This window comes from Parus major, chromosome 2 (genome assembly GCF_001522545.3).
Source record: "Parus major isolate Abel chromosome 2, Parus_major1.1, whole genome shotgun sequence".
Lineage (NCBI taxonomy): Eukaryota > Metazoa > Chordata > Aves > Passeriformes > Paridae > Parus > Parus major.
In genome coordinates, this window is record NC_031769.1 from 86,022,433 (window position 1) to 86,041,971 (window position 19,539).

Below are 19,539 nucleotides of genomic sequence, written 5' to 3' on the forward strand. Positions count from 1 at the left end.
AGTTTTGCAAGGGTGGAAGTCAACATTTGAACTAAATGCTGGCACCGTGCTTCCCAAACAGTTTTCCTTCCATGGCTTAAGACTACCCCTCAGCAGGTACTTAAGCTATTGGTAATGCTGCCATAAAACCCTCAGAGTGATCTTTATTTTCAAGGAGATAGAGCATATCGTGTACATCATAATAAAGAGATCACATACCACTAAACATATAAAAAGTTTACAAATACTAAAAAAAAGGAAGAAAATAATCAAATTCCTGTATTATTTTGAATTTACATGCACATTTAACCTTATGTAACTTCACACTAGATTTGAGTTCACTAGGACTTTAGCAGAGCATTTCTTGCATGATGGAGATGTTAAAAAGCTAAAATTATCCTGAGCGCAGCTGTCTAACTTGTAAAGTGGGAACACCCCTATTCATACCTAGCTTTTAAATGCAGAGGAATACCAAGACAATGGCTGGATAAGACCTATCCCTATCATAATACCAAGGGTGAAAGGTAGTGGTTTTCCACACACTTCCTGTGACGATGCTGCAATCCTGAAGCTGTAGGTAGAGCTGGGCCCAAGCCAGTTTTTTGAGGTTTTGCAGTCCTGACTTGTCCATGCAAAGCCTTTCCTGCCAGTTACACAGAAGTTCACACTTGCAAAGGTTCCTCTGAGCTCCTGCAGCTCCTTGTTTTCCCTTTGCTGAATAGATCACGTGTAGGTTCAACAAAGTACTTTAATTTCATGCCATGAAAGCACTTATAAACCTACAGGCACTTTGTTTGATCCTGATGATAATGAGACGATTACAAGCAGTTGTCCATATGAGAAGTTTTTATTGAACCTTAAACTGATACTGTCACTCACAGCTCTTTGATCAGATAGATCTGTCTCCTGGCAGGGTGCTGAAGTAGGTAACAAGAATGCATTATGACCTGAACTTTTCTCTTTAGCTCAGAAGCCAAGCTCTAATGGCTAATTACAGTAGCTTTATTGCATTAAAGTTCAATTAGCAAGTGTCAATTAAGATTTACACAAGGGGAGAGTGGAGAGCTCTAATCCTGTTAGCTAAACAGAGATGACAGCAAATCAAATCTTTATAGGTATATCCTTACTAGTTTCTTAATTTCTCTTAACAGACTCAGTCATATTCTGCAGAAACAGAAATTTATGTCATCTCCTTGATTTAAGTGAAGCTATAAATATTGATTTACATAAGCCAAGGATCTGGTCCCTACTGTTTAAGACCTTTCCATAAACATATTTTTCACCATCCATTATAAACAACTAAATATATTAGAAAGAGAAAAAAAACAACAATGCAATAAAATGAAGATTTCTATTTCATGTATCACCACAACAAGATCACTTAAGAACAAGGACATGACCCATAAACATCAGAAAACAATCTCTGAATTCTGAAATCTCTTTGACAGCTGAGGGAGTATGTGTGATCTTCACAAGACACACCTCAGCCTCTATAGCTTAATTCCACAGCAGATTTCAAATGGCAACTTAACAGCTGGTTTTGTTTAAGATCTGAAATAATAAGAGATTTTATATTAGATGCCCATTTAGGTATAACTTGCACTGATACATTTGATTTAGGCGTTTTTACAAAAGATAAATAGCACATCTCAGGTGTTTATACTGCCAGAAATTCTATAACAGTCTCTTTGATTGTATTTTTCCTGTATTCTTCAGGGGTGAAGAGGGCAGCAAAGGAATGCTTTTACATCAGTGGAGAAAATATGTAGGTACCTAAAAATACATGTGATAAGTACTGACAGTCTTTGGTGCTTTCCTATGTAGAGGGAAGTATAAAATCAGGTATTAATTGGTAAAAGATAAACTGGTAACTTCTGTCTTCTTCTGCACTAGCACCCATGATTTTGTGATCTGAACTGACACCCTTCAAGTCCTGTTCAAGAGGTCAGAGACACCCCTAGCTCTTTTTTCACTCAATATGCTGTCAACTCAGACCAAAGTTCCAAGCTGTCTTACACACGATACAAAAATACTGGGCACTGAGGCAGCCACAGAGCAGAGGAGATAGACAATGCCAGCAACTTCAAGTTAATCATTATTTACAACATAACCAGATGGAGCTATGAAATAAGTCAGAAACAAAGCCACAAGGTGTCAGCACTGGCCTGTGTGTTTAGAAAATAACTATCCCTGCATGAGAGACTTTATTTGTTTTAACCTGTGTTAGTCAACATCTGTGAACATTCAGTTGAGGTTAATCTCACTTCATAAATTCACCTTAGTTTAATGACAAAGTAATACCATCTTCAGAGCAATGAAAAATGCTCAATGTAAACTATTATAGTTTCACTAGTACCAGAAGCAAAGAAAAAAAAAAGTTAATGATTTAAGATATAAACCTTGCATTTTTAGGTCATCTGCAAATATCTTTGCATTGTGGGCTAGTGAAAAAAATATTATTTTATGCAGCTCAACTGCTAAGATGAGAAGGCTCCAAATTAAATGTCATTTCCAAAATATTGATGAAAATAAAATGAAGACCAATCCTTGGGAACATTATGTCTTATTGCACCCAGAGATTATAGCTTGACTTTATTGCAGAAACAACTTTGTTCAACATCTCTGTTAAAGTGTACAAGATTATCAGCAGAGTGACACTTGGATGATTCACACAGAAGACTGTGAATCTTGTTCAGTTAACAAGGGGAGCAAAATGCATGGTTTTAAGGCAGAGCAGTCAATAGCACCGACAGAAAAATGTTCAGTCACTGGAAAAAAACATGCAAAAGAGCACCCAGAGGACGTTGTGGATGGACAAAATTCAGAGCACTATCTTGCAGGGTTACCTGACATGATAGCTGAATGCACAGAATAAGAGGTGGATGTACAGTAATCTGAAGAATGTTTGGGATTCATCAGGTTTGTGACAAATGTGACAAATTCCTCACCAATCTGTCAGTAGTCATGTACTGCAAGACAAACAGAATATAATTTAAATCTATTTGGTATATGTAATGCCTCTACTGATGATGATGGCTTGGACAATGCACAAGTAGCTGTCACACACATGATCCATCCTTTCTTGCAGCCTGCAACTACAAGCTTGCAATAATACTACAAACACAACAAACAGACCACAAGTGTAAAAGCAGTACATTTCTTGTTGTTCTGAACCAACTGTTCTTCTCAGTCCACCAGTAAGGCGCTAAAATACCTGCTCAGACCTGAGAGATCTCACAAATCAAAGCATCCCTGTTTGAGAGACTTCTACAGCTGCTTTTGCTTGCTGAGTATCATGGCACTTCCTCTTCTCTGTTGCCAATTTCTAATATAGTTTCATTTTCTTCTTTTCTCCAAAAGCCTGCTCTGGCTGCTTCAGAAGCCATTCTGGCCAAGGAACAGGGTGGTAAAGACAGTTAAAGAACACCCAAATTTGTAATATTGCAACTTGATCGTATTTGTATCAAATAGATTACAAAAACACAGCACAGAGGTCATCACAGGAGCCTTCTAAATTCTACATCCTTATAGAAACTGACAATGTGGTTAATACTTTGCTAAAATAGACACCATCTTACAGCTTCATTGTGATTCACATAGTGAAAAAAAAAAAAAAAAAGGTGGTCTTTTCACAACTGTTAATTTGCTAATGTGACCAGCCTCACTGACTTAAATAGAATTAGTCAGGCTAATAAATTCAAGCCCATGCCATGGGAATGAATTATTAACATAGGCAGCAGCAGAGACTTCTTTAATCTCATGGAGACTTTTTCCCCCTTTATAAATGCCATACCACACATTTTCTTAGACTAAAACGGCATTTATTGCAACAGTTTTATAAATATCATTGTCTGTCACTGTCAAATAGCTAACAAGGCTCACTTGAACACCAACATTTAGTATAAAACAGATGTTACAAAGCAATACTTTAGGGCATGCACTGATTGTAAAGTAGTCCCATAGGTTACTGCAATTTCATTATCTATTCACTCAGTGTAATTTTTGCTGAAAAGACTAGACCACAAATACAAAGAAGTTTGGCAAATTCTTCTGGACTACAAAACCTCCATTCTGCACTTGTATCCAACCAAATGCTTGTTGACTTCACATGGCTGCTGGGTACTGGCATAGAGAATGAAGCCTGGCATAGAGAATGCAGAACACCACTTAACACTATAGTTACAAGTTTCTTATTTGTATCTTTTATCTGTATATTAGTCTTGATAACGGTGAATAAAGTCAAAAGGTAGACAGGTTCAACCATTACACTTCATGTAGTACGAAACAAGTTCACACAGTTACGATAGCCTGCTTATTTGCAAAGAGGTTAAAGCAAATCAGACCTCAGGATATATAAATCAGAAATACCAAGACATACCAGACATCTGTTATAACCTAAACAAACTCAATATGCTAATAAAATATATCTGTCTAAATAAAGGCTGGGGACATCACACACAAATGTCAAGGTCCCACTATTTTAATTTTCTAAAGAGTTAATAGGTTTGAAATTTCATCTTTAAATCTCTTTGTCAAGATTTGTATGATAATTGCAGCTTTAAGAATTCTATTGTGGTATTTATTTGTATTTCAATACTCATCATTCATTTCATATCACCAAAGGTAAGAAAACTGACAAAGAACCCATTGCTTTCTGTATGTACAGTCAGGTTTTTCAGAAGCAGACATCATATTCTGGAGTTAAATGATTTTTTTTTTTCCCTCCTAGGTTTAACTGTGGCTTCTGTGCTTCCTTTCCTATTACCCTAATACTCTTTATGACAACTTTCTTTTGACTTACTGAACTTTTTTTTATTCCAGCTTGTATGGAAAAAAGTGGAAATAACACTGTAATATGTCTAAGACATACTAGGCTACTTTTTGTGAGGCTAATTTTTGTACTGAAGAAAGAAGGTGTGTGTATAAGAACTGCAAATATAATTCCCACATATGTAATATCTCAGGTTTATATATTTTTTTCCTCAATAATTCTGTCTCTCCAAAATCAGATAGGAATCGGGCAACATGTAAGATTCTGTGTTTTGTCTTGTCTCCAGAGCAGAATTTAGCCTTTTGTTTTTAGACTCTTGGATAATCCTTGTATGATTCTCAGACTTTACATGCACACACAAATACCTTCACCTAAATCATATTTCCTAAACATCGATTCTGTGAAGAATACTTTTCATTATCTAAACCTTACAGATCACTGTTGTGAAAAGTCAACAGGAATATTTTTATTCCTTGGCACAAAACCTAAGTAAATTTTTCATTTATTTAATCTTCCACCAACACCACCATAGGAAATCCAACTGAATGACGTCAAAACTAAGAGAGAGATATGAAGCTAAATCATGAGTTACCATAAAATGTTCGCTTCCCTGAGTAAGCATTGGAGCCATAACAGATTTGCAGCTGCTCAGCACTTCTGAAAAATCCAATTAATTCTTCAAAAATGCAAATATCAATTTAAGAATCATATAGAAATAGCTCAGGAAAGTACTGCTAATTCTGTAATGCTCTGGTCCATAAAGAGTACAACACCTTTACAGAAAATGTCTTAAGAATGCCACATAAAAGTTCATCGTGTAAGGACATTCCTGATTAGCCTCTAATTGCAGATCAGAACGAGCATATGTGAAGCAGCAGCTGTTCTAAGATACAGTTTGTTAAGTCCAGCACTTATTCCAACCTCACACAGGTTTGGAAGAACATTCCTACTTAAGCTAAGAAACACAGAAAGCAGCCAAAAGCAACAATTCTGAATGACTATGGAACCAAGTCAGGGGAAATTCTGAGGGGACCTTAGGAAAAGGTTATTCTCTAAGAGGGTGCCCAGTCACTGGAACAGGCTCTGCAGAGAAGTTTGAGGAGCATCTGGATGATGCTCTTGAGTCATATGGGTTAATTTTAGGCAGTCCTGTAAGGAACACAGTGTTTGTTGGACTCCAAGATCCTTACGCGTCCCATCCAACCTGAAATAGTCTATGAGTTCTACTCAAAATACTTAGTAATCCAAGGGAAAAAAAAATCTGTCCCTTTCTTTACAGCAGATTCGTTGCTATTGCCAAGTCATAACAGATTTTCAAAGCAAGTAATATCTTTTAAGTCTGCATTTTCACACCTATCAACTCCACAAGCTGCACACATCCTCTCTGACATTTCAAAATTGCACTGCTTTTGCCTCACTATCTGAGCCCAAATTAGGTAAGTTAAATAACCATGTTTAAGCACATGTAATTTTATCAAACCTACTGTGAAAATAGAAAACAAAGTTAGCAAAGTGATTATTTCATATTAATAAAAATGTTTAGAAAAGGAAGGCTTACCTAGATCTTATTCTGTATTTGCAAAAATCAGACACCTCAATATACAAATTGCATATCAATAACTAGATAAGAAAAAGAATATAAAAAGATGGTATATGGTTAAAAAACTTATTTTCTTATTTATTAATTTTTGTACACAGGGACTTGACATTTTCTTTAAAATCTTCCAGTTAGATCCATATCTGGCAGGTAGAGGGAGAGCTGTCCAAACAGACTGCTACAGAAATACTGATAATGAAATTTTAAATCAGAGGAGCTAATGTACAAAGCTGTTCAGATTTAGATCCCCCATCTTTTATACTCGGACTGCAGCCAGCAGAGGGTACCTGTTCACCAGCCATTCTACAAACTAAGCAGATACTCCCTGCTGCAGCCAACTGCTGCTATTGCCTCTGGGGTCTTGTTGAGTTTTTGTATCTCTGAAGGCCAGATCAAGCCTTCAGCTCTTACCTTGGAGCTTGACAGCAGAGGACATCTTGTGGCATGATCATGTGATGCTCACATCAGCCCTTAGGGACCTGCCTAAAAGGCAAAATCTCTCAAATCATACTCTATTCCTTCCTAACCCTACATCAAGAAATATTTGCTTGGATAAAGAGTGCCAGACTGGCACTGCCATATGTAAATTTATACAAATATAGAAAGAATGCCAAAAGCATTAGCCCTTCCTTGTCATTTGTCCATTTACTAGCAGTCTCTCCATTCTTCTGTTCCAAACTCTTTGGAGTCACCAATGTCTCACTGTGCAGCATTCAAGCAAACTGCTTTGCCAGTTTCATTGCATGGGGTTAAAAAGGATCATACCAATTCATGTAAACTATGTATATCCACAGCTCCATGAAGCACTGAAACACTGTAATATTTAAAAGTATTTCTGATTCTATCATAAATCGAAGGCTGTATGCAAAGTCATATTTTGTATAAAACACTAACACAATAGTTACTACTGAATATAACCAGTATTAGACCTTTTGTAATTTTTCTGAAATACATATTTCCTTATTGTTATGTCTATTACCAAATACTTTACTTTGGGGAAATTACTTGGAGATGTTAAAACAAGACGAGGGTGAGGGGAAGTTCGCTGCTACACAACAGTGTGCCAAACCAATGAAACTACAGAGTCACAAAATACCATTGAAATGCTATAAAAGTTACATAATTTGCATATAAACTTTAATTCTGGCTCTGGAGTACTGGAGCATGCAAACTTCCAATGGACCCAGAAAAGATCTGAAAGGCTAGACAGTAAATGTCTGATGCATTGGAGGGATGAGAAAGTAAGGCAAGGAGAAGACAAAAAAAAAATAAAAAAAAAAAATAAAAAAAAGGAAGGCCTGTGCCTTCCCTTAATCTTATAGAAGTTATATTAATTACTGCAGTAACTTAGAAATAACTGCATAGTTTTTATTACACAGAGGCAGTTATGGGACTCTTTTATTGGTTCAGACCCAGGATATGGTGCCCCAAGTGAGCTTCAAGATCACTGCCTGGGTGTCATGCTGATGACACACTCCAGTCATTCTCTAATCCCTGTGCTGAAGATTGGGAGAGTCAGTGTCAAACGCAGCTTTAACATAATTTAACCCAAACTGGGGGTTTCTTCAGATAGGGGAGGCCAAAAGTGTTTCTTTTCTTACTACCCAAGTACTGCAAAACCCATCAAGACAAACAAGGCCACAGAGGGAGTCCAAACTTTGCTCATCAATATGTTCTCTTTCAAAACCAGAATATTTCCACTGTAATACTAGAAGACAGTATTGCCCATTATCCAATGACATTACCAAATCAGATACATGTTTTTTTGGGTTTTGGTTTTTTTTTTTTTTTTGGGGGGGGGTGTGTGAATCAATTAGATTTCACCTATACCTAAAAAAAACCCAGGTATTTGATAATTAAAAAAAAAAATATATACAAAAAAATCTTTCAAATTTGTAACCACAGTCAAATTTCCAAACACCACAATGTTCTAAATATGCCTTCTCTAAACTCAGTGCCTTTGTATTAAGTCACTCTGCAGCAAAAAAATCTTAAAATTAGAGCACTTAGGAAATTCATTCTTTAACAGTTGTTTGGTAGTAATTGCACTAAAAAAACCCAAAAAGTCATTTGGAGAAGAAAATATCTGCCTCCTTTTCCAAAGCAGGGCTTTTCTTCTAGTTTGTGTTGGTAGAAAAACTTATTAGAAAAAATAATAGAATAAAAAATCTTTGAAATGCCAAAATCAATTAAAAATTACTTTGAAGACTTACTTCCTAGTAACTTTGTGCAACAAAGTTACTATGAAGTAACAGAAGAAACAATAAGAAATCTTGCTTTTCAATATTAAAAAGAAAAACAAAGGCAAAATGTGAAAGCCAAAATACTTTCCGTGACAAGTTACTATGTCCACTTAAATGTTAAGACTTACCAAGTACCATACAAACTTACACACCATGTTTCCCTTATAACTTTTTACTCCTCAGATTTCATCCTAGCTACCAATTTCTAGATACTCATACCTTCTTTATTTGTCAGCTTGAATTCTGTAGTCCTGGTTTTCCCACTGTGAAGAGGAACTCTTAGATAAACTCAATGCTAAAGTCAACCATCCATTTAAATTCCAGATAATAGATTGTTTTGCTGCTTCCTGTGGCCTTTTATTTCCTCCCTTTTGATTAGAAACACTTTATTAGGCTAATTAAGTACTGTGAGCTTAGGTGAAATATTTTTCAGAAGTGCACATTTGTGCTAGTACTTCAACAAGAGAAAAAATATGATGACAAAACCACAGCACACTAACAAGTATTCTTCAAAAGGAAAAAAAATAAAGTAAAATACTTTGCTCTTGCTTCAAATCCTGAATTTTAACCACATCTGACTCCATACATGTAGAAAGCAGATTGACAGCTATCACACAATTTTGCCTTGGTATTATTATTGTCATCTATAACATACCTGCATGCTCAGGTCCAACCAGGCTATCTTAAATTGAGAGTTCTATTAAAGAAGAAAAGAGGAGCCAAACAGGATTTCTATCCAAGTTCAGTACCTTTAAATTATTAAATTAGCCCTTTAGTGGGTAATCAAGTAAATGGCTGAAACAGTAAAAAACAAGCCATAAACTAAAGCAACCCTTAGGCTCTAAGAACTGCAATATCTTAGCTGCCTAAAATTAGCACAAAGGAGAAAGAATTTACCCTAATGATTTCTTCACTTCACCTGTTTGCTAAATGTAAAGCTTATTATCCAGGCTTCTGCTTATCTGCTCCAGCCAATCTTAAGGCTAAATTACACAGCTGTTGTGGTCCAAAGCAGGCCTTATTAGGTGGTCTCTACTTGACCAGATGATGAGTAAGTTAACCAACCTGAGAGAAGTAATTTATACTAAATAAAGCTACTGTATACACTTTAGAAGTTCACCTCTGAATTTCTCTTCCTTCTCCTGAACTCTAGTCCAGTAATTTTAAATGAAAAAATCCTTAAAGACATCCATGAAAATATAAAATATTTATCAATCTTTTGAAATAGGGATAAAGTGTTTGTTATGAAGATAAGTTCATCTTCAATCTAATTCATATACCTTAAGCATAGATTTGAAGAATTCTGAGCCTAAAAAACTTAGTTTACAAACATCAGTCTGTGAATAATGATGCAAACCCAGCCAAGCTCGTTAATCATTTTATACTCCATGCAGCAATAAGAATAGAAAGGAGTCTCATTACATATACTTTACCAGATTCTATGTTAGAGAGTTCTCAAGTTTACACATTAGATAAAACTTTGGCACTATTTAGATTTTAATTCTACCTAAGTAGAATTTTAGTGTAAGTTGGAAAGTGAATGAGTAACCTTACCTAAGCACATTTGACTGCTACATGTAAACGTGTCATACGCTTCCTATTACGTGAAGAACAGAAATTCTCCACTCAAAGATTTTATAATATTCTGTGGCTCATAAATGCATTTTGAACTTTTCAACTCTGTAATATTTAGCATTCCTCTTCTACTATTTATTGGTTAAAAACAGCTAATGAGTTTCCTTTTTAGCTCATCTTTTTTGCACAATGCCTGTATTTTAGCACTGGTTTGATGAATGAACGATACTGCTGTTCTTATTAATCCCTGTCTTTCCTTACAAGTAATTTCACTTATATTTCTTTGTAAGATAACACCAGCTGCCCACAGTCACCCTTAGTATGAACAGGATTTAGTGGCATACAACACAGAAAAAGGGATTACTTCATACTACTGCACAATTACTGAAAAATATATTTACATGTCAGCAAAATTGCTGTTTTTTCATAAAAAGAGAAAAATTGATTTCATCTCTTAGGAGGACATCCTATGGCTTGTTGGAAACTTTTATATTCTGCGTGCTTTACACCTGGTTTTCCTATGTATGAAGAATTTATATTGCTGTATTCTCCCTTGCCCTGGTTTAAATCACTTTATATCTCATTCTTAAAAGAAGTAGCCATTTCTTTCAAAAAGGTTATTGAAACACAATACAGACATTCATCAACTCTTTCTGTTGAAAGAAAAAAATCATAATGCTTGAGTATGCAAGTTTGGTTTTGGAAAGTACCACAGCAAGTACACCTTGATAAACATAAAGAAAAAAAAAAAATTGGGAGAATTGTCCACTACTGAAGAGCAGCTTTTATACTGCTGTGTTGGTTTCCAGATCTTAAGATCAGAAACTGCATTTCGAGTTGTGCTGTCTGCTGTAGAAGTACCAAGCAGCATTGCAGTGTTTTAGCAGATTTGCTTTTTTGTAGCAATTTGGAAGGCAATTTTGTTATTTGATAAGATGTCCATCACTAAATTCACCTAAACACACATACAGGCACCCCTCCCAAACACACACACACATTGATTTTACAAAAATCTCATGTTCCTCAAGCAAGTAATCACAACACTGAAAATATTCTCCTATGTGTTCACTGATTATTCTTAAATGATTTGTCACCACTCTGCCACTCAAGGGAGATGGTTATTTCACTCTTCTGAGAAGCTAACTATGTTCAAAAGCAGCTAGATGAGGATGGTGATGTGATATAAATTCCAATAGAAAAATGCATTGTCCATCCATATAGCCGTCCATCCTGAGAAACTTCCACTGGCAAATTCTTGATGTTTTCCATTGGTCATGGGGTTCCCATCAATAAATAGAAGGTCAGTGCAACAATGAGGAGCAAGCAGAATGGAGAAGAGAAGGTCTGATAGGCAGCTGAAGGCATGAAAATATCTTCATACTTGTAAATACTGACAACACGCTCTGACACGGGTGGAGAGTCTATATCATGACGAGTTATAGAACCTTTAGCAGGTAAGGGCAGAAAGAAGTAACGTCAGATGCAATTTTTTCTATAACTCTACTGAAGAAACAGGTAGGCAGACAGATAATTTGCAAACCTATGGAAGCATGCAATATTACACTGTCAGGGACTAGGCTCATTGCTTTCTGAAATTAAAGTACTGAATAAAATAAATTCAAGTAAACAACAAGCATGTTTAAAGAAATTAAGAACTTCAGCTTATGAAGTTCTAAACTCAGCTTTGGGAAATGGGGATAGTAGATGTATAGCCAAGAAAATAAGACATGTTGGACTTCTTTCTTTCCATCTTTTATCCATTTTTAAGCCTCATGCTGCCAGAATTGTAGTTCATTAAAAAAAAAAAAAAAAAAAAAAAGAGGGGGAGAGGGCATGTCTAAAAAGCATCATGCAATTGAATGACATTTATTAATTTTGGCACATCAATTTAATTGGTAACACAGAGATCAACTTACCCTGGATTGCTGGACCCCAAGCAAACAGGTAGTACCAACTCAAGTGCAAATCTACGATAGTTTCTTCTCGGGGAACATACACAGGACGCTTGAATCGACATGTTACACGATTGTTTTCAAAAACCCCTTCCTCATCTCTAGCGGGGTTTCTCTGGATTTCCTTAGCCCACTGACCAACATTATAGAAGTGCTGTATTCGGACTCTTCCGTTATCATCATGAACACAAGCCATGACATCATCTCCTCCCTACAAGTTTAAAAAAAAAATTGGAAGATGGGAAGCAAAAGGGTCATAATACTCTTCCTGATTTATGTATGTAATTTTAATTACTCAAAACTAATCAAGACCTGGGATGCTCTTTCCTTCTTTCTAAGTTATATATACGCAAATATTTGTTCCCCTAACCAAGTGTCTTCAGTAAGATTGAAAAGCACATTAAGTGGGTAGCAATAGTTACACATTGTTACTATCTCTGAATTCTCTTTTGGATCTTTCTAAGAGTTATTTTACTTAACATATATTTGTGGGATATGATATCACTCTGACATCGTATAATTAATTGATCTGTGGAAGGCTGTTTTCTTTTGTTATTTGTGAAGTTCTGGCATACTGCTTCATAAAATGTGGCAGTTTGGGTCCCTGATGTGTACAAAATCCACAGCATCAAATCACACTACAGAAAACCAATATACTTTAGTGAGACAGAGGAAATAAACCTACTACATATGAGAAAATAATAGCATCAATTACAGTAAATCTTTTCTATATCTCTTCTCATGTTCACTTAAGGGAACATCATTATTCGTATCTCTTTTATTTCTTGTAAGAAATGTTCAGCATGTAATAACAGAATATAGTATACCCCAAGATAAAAAGAGAAAAGATAATCAATATGTGCTTCTTCACTTAGCATAAACAGCCACCCAAGAAGCAACAGACAGAAGGAAGAAGGAGACACTTATTTGTAGAGGTCATTCATCGAAATACAAAAGCAGTTGCTGGAATAGTTACTCAAGGTGACTGACAGTGTGGTAGAGCACAGGGATGAGCATTAACTTCAGGAGTGCCATCTCATAGAAGCCCTAGCAGCAAGAGCCATTAGAACACTATTCAAGCTGGATGAGTGCCACAGCTATCAGTGTTGTATTAAGCACAGGCCCTACTCCTCCCATACTCATCTTTCTGATATGTCAAACTGATGAAAGACATGATGCTTGCTAGTGTGATCATTCCTCAGTTCTTTATTACAGGGAAAAGAGACAAAAAGGGTGTATTTCAGCACTATGGGAATATTGCAATGTGCATTTGTAAAAGATGTGCCAGAAGTGAAGGGAAAGAGTGGACAACTAGGTAAAATACATGCCTGAAGAGCTTCTGCACCTTGGTGCTGCTGCAGACAACCTTTCCACCCTCTATCTTGAGACGATCACTGCTCTCCGTAACTTATTTCCCAAGTTTAACTTCTATACGTCTAAGCACAAATCCCTCATTCTTAAGTACAAAGAGGCAAAAATAAAGGTGCTTTTACACTGAAGGAAAATGATTAAAAAGGAAAGAAAAAAAGCATTTTGAATCTCAGTTAACAGAATGATATTTCAAAATACTGCCAAGGCAAAAAAGCCTTAAAGTGGAAAGGCATAATGTTATTTGAGACAAAGAAATAGGTCATACGACTTTAAAAAAATCTATTGAGGACATGAAGTAGTTTTTTTTTCCTTAATTTCTGAAGCTATCCAGGCCACACCATTTTGATTAGGGCCTCCAAAGCACAGCCCATTTCTCAAAGATAAGCTGTTCCGACCCAGAGCCAACTTATCATCAAAGCCTGTGCATCCCAGGACACCGAAACATCCTGGAAGTTATGAAAAAGATGAAGTCAGCAGGGGAGCCAGAGAGGAACTGAGAGATGCTAGCTGGCTTAGCCCAGCTGACTTATGGGCATTACATATGTGGAGCAAATTTGGAAGCAAAACCTTTTACTTTACACTTTGTTTATTCTTTTTACCAAAAGCTTAGCCTTAACCTGCTGCTTGCTGTGTCTGCATTCCAAGTGGCTGATGACAGGAAGGCAGTGGGACCCTGGGGTCCACCACAGGTACCTCACAGTCACAAAACTGGTAACACAATCTGATAGCTTGGGGACAAATACTTAAAGGTACTCAGCTGCTTTGAAAACCCTGCTGAGCACCTGCATTGGCAAGCTTCTAAACTCTTCCCAAAATTTGGCTGCAGAGATGCTCTTTACATCAAAACCACACACTGTTTCTTATGACATGAACTGTTCTTTATGATACAAAAGACCTTCTACTGTCATTGTGTTTATTTACAGTGTCATATTAAAACATATGTAGTAACAACTGAGAAGCACTTATCTTCACATTTTCTTTCTATTTCTCATTTTGGGTCTAGTAAAAATCCTGTTAAGCCAGTGCAAGTCTTCCAGTTCATTTTTTGTGGATCCTAGCCCAGGACATCTAATTCCTGTATTTTTTCAGACTTCCAACACTACAAGAAACTGTCCTTTCTTTGACTTGTGACTTACAACATAGGTCCAGTATTGTTCTATATACTCAGGAGAGTTCCTATACATGAACACCTATATTATAAACTTCATTTTAATCCTAAACATTTTACCAAGGATCACACACAAAACCTCTTTGCATGAGTCACCTATTGCACAGGCTTTTTAAGTCCACATATTACATGCTTCTGTTTTGCTCACTGGAACTCAATGAAAAGTGGAGCTTTTGAATGAAAAAGTACAGGAATAAGTACAGAACCCAATAAAAATCCAGAAGAGAGAGAGGAAATTTTAACAAGACTGCCTTCTTCAGTATAAAGGTTTAAATTAGCAGGAGTCGTTTTGTCACACATTTGTGGCTTCCCTGGAACAACAAATAGGTATGAAAGAAACACAAAAATTTCCCAAGTTAAATAGTGAAATAAAATTTTATACTGTTGAAAGTCAGCTGATTTTCTGAAGAATAAAATTATTTGCTATTCAGTTTATGATGTGTCTTTTGCCCAAATTACACTGACATAAAGTGCAACAGAAAATTTCCATGTGAATTGGCTTATCCCTGAGGGCTTTTCTAATTAAAAGGCAAAAAGCTAGTGACATTCAAACATTCAGAGCTGAACTGAAATTCTGTTGTAGTTCTCACAGAAGGAGGAATAGGAGATGTTAGGAAGGATGAAGCAGTTTTTTGTGAGGCAGTGCTCCCAGGGGGGCTACTGAATGGTGCTTTCTTTTCAACAAGTTAGTTTTACCTTATATGCTCTGTTTCTCACTGCTCAAATATATAAATGTATATAAACCATTTGTATCCTAGTACAGGAAAGTGCATATATTGCACACATAAAAAACTGTTCATATCTTACCATTTTCTTGTCTGAGGAAAATCCAACTGCCACCCAGCCATCTGTGTCGGCACTCAACTCAAATTCAACATCAGCTCCTATTCTACGGTAACTTAGAAAGTAGTCACAAGTCTCTGCATTGCATCCAGGTTTACCATACCTAAATGGAATTGGAAATATACAGAACTTTTTCCCTGAAATTTCCTGTTACAAAACTTAATAAAGGTTTTATAAGAAAAAACTAAAATAATGTGTTTTGGTATAATGGCAGTAAAGCATATGTTCTGCTGGGCATAAAGTAGCATTTATTGTTCGCAATTATTACTCTTTTAGTGTAAGAATATATAGTATTCAAACAGTACAGCAAACAATAACACAAAATATTACTCTCTTGACCTTCCTTGCTCTGTTTTTTTTAAAGTGCTTCACGAAAATATAAGAAGAACTGTAGGTCCAGAACTATGACATGTATTCTTAAACACTGTCCTCAAATAATATAGCTTGTACTACAAAGTATGTTCTTAAATAACAAGCATTTATTAAAATGACTATGAAACACTAACCAAAGTCTCCAATATTATCAGCCAGCATCTGTAAACATAAAGGTATCTGCACTCTTATCTCAGACTGACCTGAAGCATCCCTTGGTTTTCCCACAGTCATCCACTCTGATTTTTGCAAATGGGTCCACAGGAGGAGCAGTGGGGAAAGGGTAACCTGTATAATCAGAATAAACCATTACTAAATAAAATACAAGGACTAAAAATCAACAATACTAAAGAGAAGGTGTTCCAGTAGCATTTACTTTGCTGATAACTGAACTGTTCAGATGAGCGACTACCTTCTGATGTACACAATCCACTGCTCAGATGGTCCTGGATCCAGATACCAATGTAACATGAATAACTGAAAACAAAAAATTTCTAAGGTTTCCTACTTTCATCAAGGAGGGATAAGAATGCTGGAGGGCAAAAGTTAAACATAAGGCAGCAGGACCATGGACTATTGCAGTCAACTAACAATTAGGGATCTACGCTCAGCTCTCTCTTTGTGCACTCCTAGTCCCCTCAGGAAATCCATAAGGCAACTGACTCCTTAGCCATAAATGACAGCATTAGGTATAAATGCAGAGCTGTAGAAATTGATACTGAGAGGATCTTATAATACATCCTCCTTTATGAAGAATAATAAAACACACATTGCAATAAAAGGTAAGAGAGTATCAGGACAGGGAATTGCCTGCAGTTCTGGCCTGCAATCACTTGTGAAGGCAGACCCAGAAGAGCAGGCAATGAGAGTTATGATTCCAAGCAATCCAGTCTGCTGGACTATAGTACCAAAGAGAAAGTGAGAACGTTTACTAGCAGACCTATCCAGTCTCGGCTTGTGGGAGCTGGTGTCTGTTGCATAAGCACAGATATTTTAACAGGATGTTCTTTTACTTAGACAGATGAAAACCAAAATGCTAGCTGTAGAACTAGAAAGTCCTCTGAAAAAGCTTCATTGAGTAGGAAGAGTGCTTCATGGCGTAGGAAATTAACACTGCAGTTAGTTACAGCATCAGCACACAAACTTTTGACCTACACAATTTTGGGCATTCAGGAGCCCTGATTCACTTCCCTAGATTTCTGACAATGGCAATGGAGAAAGTATGCTGTAAGCTGCAAATCACAGTTCCACTAACTGTGTCGAGGGCCGGGTCAATTACCCCGCATAAATAAGTTTGCAGAATTTCACAGCTGTGTGTATCAATGCATTACTGAAACACAGGTCACAGGACATGCAATTTTCTCACTCCTTACTTCTTTTCAAATCCACTGAACAAATGGTTTTCAATGCAGCCTTGCCGCAAAAGTGGAGTTTTAACATTCCGCCATCGTAAATTTAAAAAAAAAAAAAAACCACACCAAAACCCACGACCACGTTGCTCCTTGACACTTTACGGCATCACATGTCCTTTCGAAGCCCACACAACCGAGGGCTCCTTTTTACGCTACCAGCCCGGAAAGCTTTGCAAGAGGGGAAGGCGAGGCGCCGCCGGCCGGCCCCACTCTGCAGGGAGGCGACAGCCCCCAGCCCGAGCTCCCGCCCGGGGGGATGCCCGTGTCCGGGGGGATGCCTGTGTCCGGGGATATGCCCGTGTCCGGGGGGATGCCCGTGTCCGGGGATATGCCCGTGGAGAGAGGCGGCGGCTCTCCGGAGAGCGGGGCAGGGCAGCCGCCCCCGCTGCGGTCCCGTTGCCGAGCGGCAGCGCAGGCTGAGGCCGCCCGGCCGGCGGAAGATGGCGGCGGGCGCTGGCCTTCGTGCTGAACGACGCTGCCACAGCCTCCCGCCCGCCGCCCCTGCGCCCGCCCGGCCCGGCGCTCCCTCCCGGCCCCGGCCGGGCCGGGCCCCTCGCCCGCCGCGCCCCGCCCGGCCCCGCCGCCCGCTCCGGCCGCCGCCGCACCCTCCTCGGAGAGGTAGCGCAGGTCGTAGAACTCGCTGGCGAAGGTGCCGTACGAGGAGTCGTGGTGCCGCGCCGCCTCCTCGCCGTGCTCCCCGCCGCCCGCCTCCCGCCGCCCGCCGCCCTCCTCCGCCGGGCTGGCGGCGGAGCCGGCCAGGAGCAGCAGCAGCAGCAGCAGCCGCCGCCGAGCGCCGCGGCTCCGCTCCGCCATGGCGGCGGCGGCGGGGCGGGGAGGCGGCGGCGCCCGAGCGCGGCTCCGCGGGGGAGCGGGGGCGGCCGCCGGGGGCATCCAGCCCCGGGGACGGGCGGTGCCGGAGGGACCGCGGCGGTGCTGGGCGAAGGGACGGCGTGGGAGGGTGTTGGGGGAAAAGGTGTCGGGGCGGCGGGGATGCGCGGGGGAGCGAGATGCGCCGGGAGAGGGATGCGCGGGCGGTCAGAGGCACAGCCCCGGCAGCACCGAGCCCTCCGGCAGGGACCGCCGCCCAGGGGTTGCGCGGTGGCCTTCCCTGGATCGCTGATTTCCCGCATCCCGCAGCGCGCCCCACCCCACAGGAACACGGCCGCCGGGACGTCTCCCACCGCCCGGGCACGGCTGTCGAGGGGCAGTACCCAACCACTCCTGGCTGCCCCCGTGGCCTCGATTCACTAAAGCCTCTTGCCATGTGCTTCAAGAGGACGTGATAAATCCTGCTCGGTAATTGCCGGACTAACTTAGCTGTTTTCCTATCTTTTAAAATTTATTTTATTATTATTACTATAATTTTAATGACTTCTGGGATGGGACTGGAGACCCAGCGCGACTTAACATTCTTTTCAGGTAAAACCCCATGGCAGTGAGCTTTTGTTATCTGATTGCATGTTCTTGCTTTCTATTTTATACAATGTAACTGCAAAGATACCAATATACTCCAAACCTGGCAGGACTGAAGGAAATCCCAGGTTGCCCTCGAAGTTGTCTTGGGCTCTGGTATTTGAAGCTGGACTTGCAACTAGGCATTAAGCATGCAGCTGCATTCTTGCTGCGCTCTGGTATCCACGAGTTGATGGAGGAACCATGCCCTTTCATCCCCTGCATTTGTAAAAGTGGCTTTTTTTCTTGGGTTTGGATTGCTGTCTTTTATATTTTTATCTAACAACATTTTCATTTTTATATTATTATGCATGGCCACACTTCCTCCTCTGAGAGTCTGGAATGAAATTTAGCAAAACATCAGGGGGGAGGAGGGAGAAAGAAGAAGACACAGTGGTCAGTAGTACTCTAGAAATTAAAATAACCCTCAATTTGAATGTTTTCCTTTTTTAATATCAATGACTAAGTTACTGACTGAGTTACTGAGTTACTATCAATGTCTGAGTTACTTTTTGATGGGGCACAGAGACTGCCCAAGACCTAGGCTGCATTAGGGTTAAGTTCATTCCCTTGGGCTGAGCAGTTGCTTGTCATACACGGAGTGTTCTCAGCTGCATCACAGGGAGGATGGTAATTCACATCTCCATGGTTTAGTCTGGTGGAGTAGCACGCTATTTCTCACTGAAGGTAGAGGAATAGCTTCACAGAGAAAAAAAATAACTTGCAAAAATAATACCAGTTGCACGCAAATTCAACATGTTCCCAGTAGCATATGGAAAAAGCTATAGGAAAGCAACAGCAAGT

General features: G+C 39.1%; 1 protein-coding gene across 1 annotated transcript; it reads right to left on the reverse strand.

Moving 5' to 3' along the window:
* Positions 1-812: 812 nt before the first annotated feature.
* On the reverse strand, positions 813-18,123 carry FRRS1L (ferric chelate reductase 1 like). Its single transcript, XM_015619985.1, has 5 exons — positions 17,889-18,123; positions 16,075-16,159; positions 15,464-15,602; positions 12,082-12,328; positions 813-11,610 (listed from the first exon to the last, which is right to left on the reverse strand). The coding sequence occupies exons 1-5, from the start codon at positions 18,094-18,096 to the stop codon at positions 11,438-11,440; spliced, it is 852 nt and encodes a 283-aa protein (XP_015475471.1). The 5' UTR covers positions 18,097-18,123; the 3' UTR covers positions 813-11,437.
* Between the last annotated feature and the right edge of the window lie 1,416 nt (positions 18,124-19,539).

Coding starts and splice junctions, on each gene's coding strand:
- FRRS1L (XM_015619985.1), bottom strand. CDS start 18,096: ATGGCGGAGCGGAGCCGCGGCGCTCGGCGGCGGCTGCTGCTGCTGCTG. Junction 12,329..15,463: donor TTTCCTCAGACAAGAAAATG/GTAAGATATGAA, acceptor TTAAACTTGTAG/GGAGGAGATGATGTCATGGC. Junction 11,611..12,081: donor TTGGGGTCCAGCAATCCAGG/GTAAGTTGATCT, acceptor TACCTGCTAAAG/GTTCTATAACTCGTCATGAT.